The sequence below is a fragment of the Branchiostoma lanceolatum genome, chromosome 12, assembly GCF_035083965.1.
Source record: "Branchiostoma lanceolatum isolate klBraLanc5 chromosome 12, klBraLanc5.hap2, whole genome shotgun sequence".
In the NCBI taxonomy this organism is placed as follows: domain Eukaryota; kingdom Metazoa; phylum Chordata; class Leptocardii; order Amphioxiformes; family Branchiostomatidae; genus Branchiostoma; species Branchiostoma lanceolatum.
The window spans coordinates 17,664,383-17,674,310 of record NC_089733.1 but is presented as its reverse complement, the minus strand read 5'-3'; the positions used below and the strand labels follow the sequence as shown (position 1 = coordinate 17,674,310).

At 41.6% G+C, this 9,928-nt stretch overlaps 1 protein-coding gene across 5 annotated transcripts in view; it reads right to left on the bottom strand.

Annotated features, from left to right (window-relative positions):
- Positions 1-296: 296 nt before the first annotated feature.
- Positions 297-9,928, bottom strand: part of LOC136446621 (metaxin-2-like) — a 44,384-nt gene continuing 34,752 nt past the window's right edge. For 3 of the 5 annotated variants that reach the window (XM_066445097.1, XM_066445096.1, XM_066445098.1), the window contains 3 exons: positions 6,076-6,201; positions 5,289-5,365; positions 1,114-1,285 (listed from right to left, as the gene is read on the bottom strand). In XM_066445097.1, the coding sequence (XP_066301194.1) occupies positions 1,114-1,285; positions 5,289-5,365; positions 6,076-6,201 (375 nt within the window). Of the gene's footprint in view, positions 964-1,087; positions 1,286-3,674; positions 3,849-5,288; positions 5,366-6,075; positions 6,202-9,928 lie in introns of those variants that run through there. The other 2 variants (XM_066445094.1, XM_066445095.1) reach the window with 2 other exon arrangements.

Below are 9,928 nucleotides of genomic sequence, written 5' to 3'. Positions count from 1 at the left end.
TCAATGCCCCTACTGTCATTCTCTCTAAACCTTCCGAACAAATCTACTTCTTTGCACCTACAAAGTCAGTAAAGCGGTTAGTGACGACACAGTATTTCATCACGTGACAGATAGTCACGGATGTGCTTAATGTTATACAGAGTTTTACTCCATTTCAACCATGCGCAAAGACTGTCTACTTACGCTTTCAAAATTCTGTTCTATCCTACATATCTAGTTCTTAATTGTGTATTTTGAGCTTTGTTCCAACACAAAGAGGCTCTCACGACGAATGAATCAAAATACACAATTATGTATTCTACCAACACAGATGAGCTTTCATTGGAGTATCTACTTCTTAACTTACCTGTCCTACACACGGTTAAATGTTCGTTAAGTCCAGGAGAAATTGGTGTAGATTTAATTGTTTCTCATCAATGTTTACATGCAATTTTGTCCCTGGCATATAGCTTTTGGAGAGTCAATACTGGAAAGCTGGTATTGTTCAAGAATTGGAGCATTTTTAAGCACTATATTAAAAATATATCTAATACGACGAGAAGTTTACAAATTGAGTGATAGTTTCAAATGTGAAACAACCACACTTAAAGACCCCAGTAAAACTATATAAAGGCTGGATAATGTAAACTATAGGCTTCAGTGTGCTACTGGCAGCCGTGCAGTGCACATCAGTGGAGGCCTGCCTGAGACAGTTTACCAAATACAAGTCACTCTTCAACTTGTGTTTGAAATAACAACAGATATCAGAAATTGAAGTATGGCTACACATCAAGAAGGACACTTAGCCCAGATATAAAGTAATGACAGCAATGGCTGCTGATTTTCTTAAACTGCTCACAAATAAAGGCACACAAAAACATCACCTTGATGTGTGACACATCTGAAACATATCTTTCAACAAACACTACATAGCAGCAAACAAGAAATGTAAACACCTCACAACTGCTCCTGGTTTTCGATAAGGCCACACCAATTTAATTTCTTGGTTAAGAGATTTTTATTTTCCCCAAAAAAATTTTTTGAAAAAAAAAAATCATGAAAACAAAAGGCTGGGCCAGCCTTCGAAATTAAATTGGCGTGGCCTAAGCTCAAATCTGATAAGCACTCAACATACTAATCCTTGGGTCCCCTTTCCCTCTCCTCGAAGAACTTCTTCTCGATGTGTCTGCAGAAGTTGATCAGGTTGCCGTACTCCTTGACGATGTCCGCCAGGCAGTTGTCGGTGAGCGGGGTGGTCAGGATGGTGTACAGATGGCCGAACACGAGAGCGTCCAGTTCGGTAGGACTGGGGGGGACAAGAGTCATTCAATCAACTGCAAATTTCTGAATACAACTGCGCCATTTCTCAATAGGAATGTAAACTCCATTAACATTAATCCGCCAGGTTACATGAATCCGCCTGTTTGAAAAACAGTGAGTTTGAGAGATCTGTAGTACAGCACCTCCCAGGTACATGTATGCACAGTTTAGATATACAGGAGTGCATTATACTGGGAAACATTGGGTTGGAGATCTGTTTGGACGTGTCTTTTCAGAGTGGCAGAATCATGTACCCTGGTGGATTATGTTAGTAGATGATACCAGGCACTTTGCCAAGACTTTGAGAACAGGTTTAATATTGATATTTCAATGATAGCCATCTTAGTTCATTCATCAAATAAACCTCTTACTGGTAATCAACAGCTACTACATGAGCACCTCGCCAGAATGTAAGCGTTTAAGGTCGTGTATTTAAGGTTAATATCTCGAATATAGGTTCATTTAGTTGTGTCCAAAGACATATTTAATGCAATGGCTGTTACTCCGATGCAACGTTGACCAAAGAGAATAAAAGAGATTCGGCAGTTAATAGGTTTAAATAGCAGGCTAATTGCCATATACGCATTAAGTTCTGGCGATGTGCTTACCACATGTAGTTTTCTATTCAACATGATTTGAATTCTAAATGTCTATATACATGTACTGTATATGGTGCATATTGACTGAATGTCCTGAATGTTCGTTGATATTTTGAGGTAAGGAAAAATTATTTCATCTATCTTCACTCAGCACCAGTTTATCAATGCAGTGTTGTCAGCTCAGCAAGTAAATTACACCTATTTGGTAGCGTGCGTAGTCCAGTGGTTAGCGATCTTGCCTCTGGAACTAGAAGCCCCGGGTTCGATCCCGGCTGTGTCACTCACCCGACATGCACGCTACCGTTAAAGATCGCAGTCCTTAGGACGGGACGTTAAGCTGTGGTCCACTGTTCATTATGCTTGTCGAAAAGAGCTAGGGGAATTTCCCCGGTACAATGAACATGTAAATACTGTACATAGCGTCTATCTCCTCTGTCACGACCAGTGGAAGAGTAGCTCATCTGTTCATTGAGTTCATTTGAGCTAAACTGGTTCGAGATTCCTTTCCTTTCCTTACCTTAAAGTGCTTGTGACACCAATGACACCAAAATACAACATTGCATGATTACATACAACCTCAGTTAGTATCATTCAATGAACAAAGATATTTGTACAAGATATACACCTTTCTGGTAGCCTGAGTACGATCCTCCATAGTGACCGCTGGCTCAAAAAAATTGTGGTTAGCAAGCGATTTCTTTTTAGCCAGCGGTCACTACGGAGGATGGTACTCAGGCTACCCTTCTGGTGGTAGAAACATCGAACCAGACAACCTGGATGCCATGTGACGTCATTGAAGGAATTAAATTTGATTCCCTGATGAAAGGAATCAAGAACTGGAATTATGCTTTGTAACATTCAATTTTCAGTAACATCAGAAGGGTGTATATTTTGAACAGTTGTCCATGTTCACTGAATACATACTTAGTGCTGAGTGTAATCAGGATATGTTGTATTTTGATTGGTGTCGTTGAGTAGCATAATAGCAGCATTCTGCACACATGTCATGCAGTTCACTTCAAATGTTATTTGTTAGTTGTAGAAATGTACACAGCAACATTTGAAAGAAATACAAACAATGGTCAATCTGTTAAAACTGAAAGAGTATCACAGTACCTCAAACAGAAACTAAAACAATCCAGTATTATGGAAACTAAATGTTACGGATAGACAGTTTTAAACATGGAAAATAAACATAGAAGTAGAACCCTAGCCTCAACCAGGCTCCACTATTGGACCCTCTGGCCAGCAGACTCCCCTAGCATACTATTCGCCCAATTTCTACTATTTTTTCAGCAATCCATGGAGCCTGGTAGAGGCTAGTAGAACCCATGAAAAGAATGGTGTAGTTTGGTGAAAAGGTTACAATGATCACACTTTGTCACAGTTTTGACGTCTTCAGGTCAGCTGTCGAAGGATGGTGTGGTTGGTAAAACCTTTGATTAAGAGATCGAGAGTGTCTCGTACCCTTTTAGTAGTAGTATCCAGTATTAGATTATACTGCTGCAGGGTTCCATTCTTAGGTACCAAATATAATTTCATCAGGTTGGCACTCCAGTCAGAAGCTCCGAAGAGGGTGTCTGACGGACACCAAAACGTCAGCAGGTGAAGATTTACTGGTTGTGAAGAAAAAGAAAACTCCAATAGCCTTTCTGGTAGTCTAGGGAACTGATGTGAGTCCATCTACAAGACCCTATATGAGAGAGGTGACAGAAAACCCAGTTAGAGAGTCGGAGGATCACACAAGACTTAGTCGGGAGGTAAGCTAGTGCAAACCCTGCAAATCCTCGTCACTTGGTCCTCTTTCGGAAGAACCTCTTTTCGATGCTGATGCAGAAGTTGATGAGGTTGGCGTACTGCCGAACTATGTCCACGAGGAGGTCGGCGGGGAGGGGCGTGGTCAGTATGGTGTACAAGTGGCCAAACATTACAGCATCAAGCTCTGTGGGCCTAGGGGATACAAGTGGTCTTAGCAAGGCGGCATGCAGGGTTCTAGCCAAGATTTTATTCTAGCAGAAGGTGGTCACAACTAATAGCCTGGTGACCGTGTTACGCTATGCGTAAGCTAGAACCCTGTTGGATTGTGCTTCCAGAAAGACAATATAAGCAAGTTTGTACATCTGTCAGTGTTAGATAACCTCGCTGTGTCATCAATTACTTAACCAACCAAATAACCAATCAGACGATTACGACTACCCAAATCAATCAAAAGTAGACTCCGCTAAGCAATGTACAGCCTCGACTGGTTGAATGATGGCTTTACATCTCGCTGTAGTTTTAACGTCTTCATCACTGACTTTTCAACAATAGCAGGCCACATTTCTGCACTAGCTTAAACTTCAGTATGCTGAGTTACATTCATGACTATAAGTCAACCAGGAAATTGGAGACTAAAATTATTGTAATTCAATCTATAACACTGGATTACAGTATGAAATTATCAGATGCTTCTAGTGTCCACTGAGTTGTCTGCCAAGAAGTTAGAGTGTCACCAGTATTACTTTGCTTTTGTGGGAACTCTCTATGTACTACTTTATCAGTTATTGATTATAATCAATTTTGATTGGTACAGGGGAGGAGGGTCTAGTATATAGGCTTACTCACTATACATGTATATGCTTTTCCCCTCCTTCTACACCTGTTTTATCTATTGTTTATCGTATCATGTGATTTCTTGTTGTTCAAATAGATAAAACAAACAAACAAACAAATAATTATGAACGAATGATGACGGTTTTCTTTCTTTGGAGATATTAAGGAAGACATTCATTGTTCCTGAACAGCAAAACTGAAAAAAAAACCTTAAACATGGATCTATATGTATGTAGGTTGAAGAAAGACATTGGCCTGAGGAAGAAGTGAGAAAATTTGGGGTTCTCTTTTCAAACTGCAGTTTACTCTTTACTGCCATGGTGGGAGTACATTCTCTCCAAGTGTCTACTCCAGGATGGAAAACAATGCTTTTGTAGAGTTTTTTTTGTTTTTCATATGCATTGTATATCTAGGCCAATATATCTATACATATATGCAGAAAAGAATCTGCGAAACAGCGATTTAGTTGTATAAGACATCCATCTCCTCATCATGTAATTGTATAATTGACATATACGACTCCCTATTGTATCTCCTGTTGATATTATCTACCTCTGACAATATCATATAGATAGTGCCTTCATGTAGTTTGAAATGGAGCATTGTACAGCCTAGAACCTAACCATTGTATAGCATAGAATCTACCTATAGCTTTTAGTAGTTTGATATAAGTAGCCAGTAGTATTTTATCTTTGCCTTACATTGTACCTGTTACAATCGTTGTGCAATAAACTTTGACTTGACTTGACTTGACTGGTGATTGCTACACCTCCTATTCGCCCCACTTTTGTTACTTACCCCTGTTTGAAGAAGTAATGGTGGTTTCCCAGTCTCTGTGCCAGAGCCTTACAGCAGTTGTCCACCTCATCATACACCTACAGGAGGGGTAATCACAGGTAAGGTCATTTTTCTTGTATCTGTGATTATTACTAGACTGAGTAGTCATCAATGAAACCTCAGGCATTAGTATAGTACTGTACATAAATGTATTACTAAAACATATAAGTTAGCAAGAAAATTGATGGAGCTCCACAGTTTCTGTTTGGAAACTTTCTTGAGTCTGCTATACCGTAAAATTCCTATTTACGTACGCACCCCTGATTTGGGGACGATTGCGGGCCTGACTCAGTGAGTTGAAACATTCAGGGGAAAAACCCTTCTAACGTACCCATCCCCTCTCCAGCATTTCGGTGGATAGTTAGAGGTTGACATGATCATCCTTCCGATGATGTTTACCGACTTAAAGGGTTACTGAGAAAATGTTTCTGGGTAGAAAATATCAAACAATTTAAATACATGTATTATATATTCTTTATTACTGATTGATTGTGTGGTAGCATTCCACACTTCATTTGCATGAAGATGTACCATACTCTCATGCTGATATGCGATTTTTCCGAGGAAGAACCCCTCCTAACGTACGCACCCCGACTTTGGTGTCAGCCTGGAGCACCTGCTTGCAACTTGAAAAGTTTAAAAAGTGCGTACGTAAATAGGGATTTTACGGTAGTAGGTTGTTCAGTGGTTAATTGGACTCATTCTTGATAAAGGTAATAATCTTTTCAAGAAAACTTTGTCCCCTCACCTCCTCGAGAGTCTTGCTGTACCAGCCGAGTGTCTTGAGCTGGTTCTGCACGTCCCACTGTTTGCGGTAGGCCAGGACGGTGTTCAGCGGCCAAGGGTAGGGGGAGCTGTACCTCGGTCTGCTGATCTGTAACAGAAAGGGACGGTGTTCAGGGGTAGGGGGAGCTGTATCTCGGTCTGCTGATCTGTAACAGAAAGGGACGGTGTTCAGGGGTAGGGGGAGCTGTACCGCGGTCTGCTGATCTGTAACAGAAAGGGACGGTGTTCAGGGGTAGGGGGAGCTGTACCTCGGTCTGCTGATCTGTAACAGAAAGGGACGGTGTTCAGGGGTAGGGGGAGCTGTACCTCGGTCTGCTGATCTGTAACAGAAAGGGACGGTGTTCAGGGGTAGGGGGAGCTGTACCTCGGTCTGCTGATCTGTAACAGAAAGGGACGGTGTTCAGGGGTAGGGGGAGCTGTATCTCGGTCTGCTGATCTGTAACAGAAAGGGACGGTGTTCAGGGGTAGGGGGAGCTGTACCTCGGTCTGCTGATCTGTAACAGAAAGACACAGTTAGGTAGGATTGTGTCGTCTGGAGAGAGAGAGTAGCCTTGGTACGGGCAAGCCGCCCGACATGATAATAGGTAGGATTCTGCATCAAAGTTAAACGGACTCCAGGAAGATTAGTGTATTAATTGTTATGATTGTACACTAATGGAGATCTTAATAAAACAAACAAACAAACAAACAAACAGTAGTTACTGCAATTTCTAGCCTGACGAATCGCGCTCCTAGTGTCCAGCCGGTCCTGTAACCGCCATCCCCTTGGGTGGGGGTCAGTATCCTCCGGCCGAGAGCTTGTGTAAATACAGGCTACTGCAATTTCCAACACAAGAATTTGGACTGATCTTTGCCAAGGAATGAGCACTGCTTTTGTGACTGTCAGCTCCATAGTGCAATTTTTTTTAGCAATTTGGGGCAAATATTTATCTATTTTCATCTCCCATACAAAAGCATGTGCGGAAGAATGCATGCTTCTTTTTTAGCAGAGCTATAAAGGCATCCAGAGTATTTTATAAGGCTTGAAACTTGAATAAAAAAACTCCAATTTCTAGTAATTTCTATACATAGGAAGTTTTGATAACGCTATAAGTATAACATTACATATCGACATCAAAGGAGCAAAGATACGATGTCGTTGTGTGGTGAGAACTGATAGAAAATCCAGGCCCTGATAGACTGATCCCGACTGTCCATCACAATTAGTGGTTCGACCAATGAGAGAGTGACTGCATGTCGGCCAAATATTTACATTTTCATGTTTTAATTTTGCATTTCTACGTTTTGACGGAGGTGGGCGGGGCTATGGTATCGGTCTATTTACACGCGTGAAACTAAAAGATCACCACGTAGCTTATTTTTGTGCCGCTCTTGAGCACTTTTGATAAGAAATCCGCACGCAAATGTGGTAAACAGTGGCATTAAATGCCAATTTCATAAAGATTACAGCAACTAGAATATTTCCAGTTTCATGCCCGTAGCCAGGGGGGGTTCGGGGGGTTCGCCCGAACCCCCCCACAGGCTTGAAGGTCCACTTTTTTAGGCTTGAAGGTCCACTTTTTCAGGCTTAAAGGTCCACTTTTAAATGTTCAAGATTTTTTTCAAGGCGGACTTACTTGTATCACCAGCAACCCCACAGAAGCTAGAATGCTAGAAAAAACTGTCTCTGATTTTTCCTCTGAATTTCTCTCAAAAACACAGAAAATGCCCTTTCAGAAGGTTCAATTCTTAGAATTTGAAACGCGCGAAGGTCCACTTTTTAATGTACAAGGTTTTTTTTTCTAGGCGGACTTATTTGTATCACACCAGCGGAGCTGGAATTCCTAGAAAAAACTGCTAACTTTGTCTCTGATTTCTCTCTTTAAAATCTTCTCAAAAACACAGGAAATGCCATATCAGAAGGTTCAATTTTTAAAATTTTCCGGGGGAGAATACCCCCGGACCCCCCTAGAAAGCTCGCGCCTGCGGCGCTCGTCTCGCGCCTACGGCGCTCGCTGGTCCCTCAAACATGAAAACGAACCCCCCCATTCAAAATCCTGGCTACGGGCATGAGTTTTCTACCCTCATAAAATACTCTGGGTGCCTTTAGTCACACAAGTGTAAAGTTTGTGGGTACTAACTTTGTGTGATCTTCAGGCCTAACTACATACTCTCCAAGCAGAGGAGTGGGTCTGGCTGGTTTTTGACGTGATTTTAGGCGTTTTTGTCTGGCTTTCTACTTTGTCATGTTTTAAAAACGCGTCAAAAACCAGCCGGACCCACTCCTCTGCTCGGAGAGTATGTAGTAAGGCCTGAAGATCACACCCAGTTAATACCCACAAACTTAACTTGTGTTAACTTAACTATGAAAGCTCTGCTAAAAAAAGAAGTATGCCTTCTTCCGTACATGCTTTTGTGTTCCAAATTGCTTAAATCTGTCTTAAGAATAAGAGAGACCTAAACGAATTGTACGAGAGGTGAAAATAGATAAATATTTGCCCCAAATTGCTAAAAACTTGCACGGGGTAGCTGACAGTCAGTAAAGCTTTAACTACATTTCTTTTCAGAGAAAACACGTAGACTTGAATCCAGCTGCGTCTATCTCAGTCAAATCCTTCCCAACTTCAACCACATGACAGGAACAGCTGGGTGCCTGTCCTAAGCTCTACAGGATAATAGCACTGCAACTACGTGATAATCTTACTAGAAGATAAGAAACAGTTTCAAATCTTGTTTAGCCCCAACCTGACAGCCCTGAACCTCTGAATAAATCATTTAAGGCCACTGCGGCCCGGGGAGGGGAGAGGTGATAATCTGGCTTTTCGCACAGCTGATAGAAGTGATTCCGGAATCGGGTCGGGAGTGGCGTCAGCGCGTTTCCGCAGGTCGGGTTGTTAAGAGGGTTCTGATGGTGGATACTGTAAATGCATTCAAGTTTTTTATTTTTGTTTTTGGTTTTTATTTCGCGATTTAGTTCATGGCAGCGCTATAGCCACATACTGCTACAATATTGGACAAACATTTTTGCGGTGGTTTTATGTTCGCTTTGAAACAGTCGCCGCGAAAACCGCGAACATGAAACCACCGCAAACATTTCTGCATTAACAGTAGCTGGCGGGAATCGGGGAGTATATCTGATGGAAGCTCGAGCTCAGAGACTCAACTGTTGAGCCGGTCAACTCCCCCCAGACGTCTGCCTGTCAGCGACGGAATTAATCTACAGCAGAAGCAGAAGTTGTGATGAAACTGCTTGATTACCGTTGGGGGGCCCTGCTAATTTTATCTGCTAGGACACACGCGACCCGGTAGGAATCCACCTTTCAAAGTGTGCGCCCTCACCTAGATTGAACGAAATACTTAATAAGAGAGCTGTCAAATGGCATGTTAGGTAATTTGGGAGGTTACATTTTCAAATGAAACTTCAGGCAATGTGCTGATGACTTTGCTGTCACCTTTCCTTTTGCAAGTTGAGATCTTACTAGAAGTTTCAGGATTCCCACATGATTGGAATCCCTTGTATCTGTACTTCTTGACAGAAACCACTTTTCATACTTTTTAAGGGATAAGAGTTTACAGGTGATGTACGTACAGGTGGGAAAAAGAGTCTGCTTGGAAATTTTTTTGGGCCTCGGGAGAGTTGGAACAAAAAGTACAGAAAGACTGGACTGACATCATTGTGAAAGAACATTTATATTGGCAGGATGTTCAAACATTACTAATATTGAGCCTGTTATAAATGTCTTCAAGCATTTACTATACATAAAGCTGGTGTGTTGTACTGAAAGGCAGTTATACCAGATATACAGATACAGATATACTGTACATAGTATGTATGT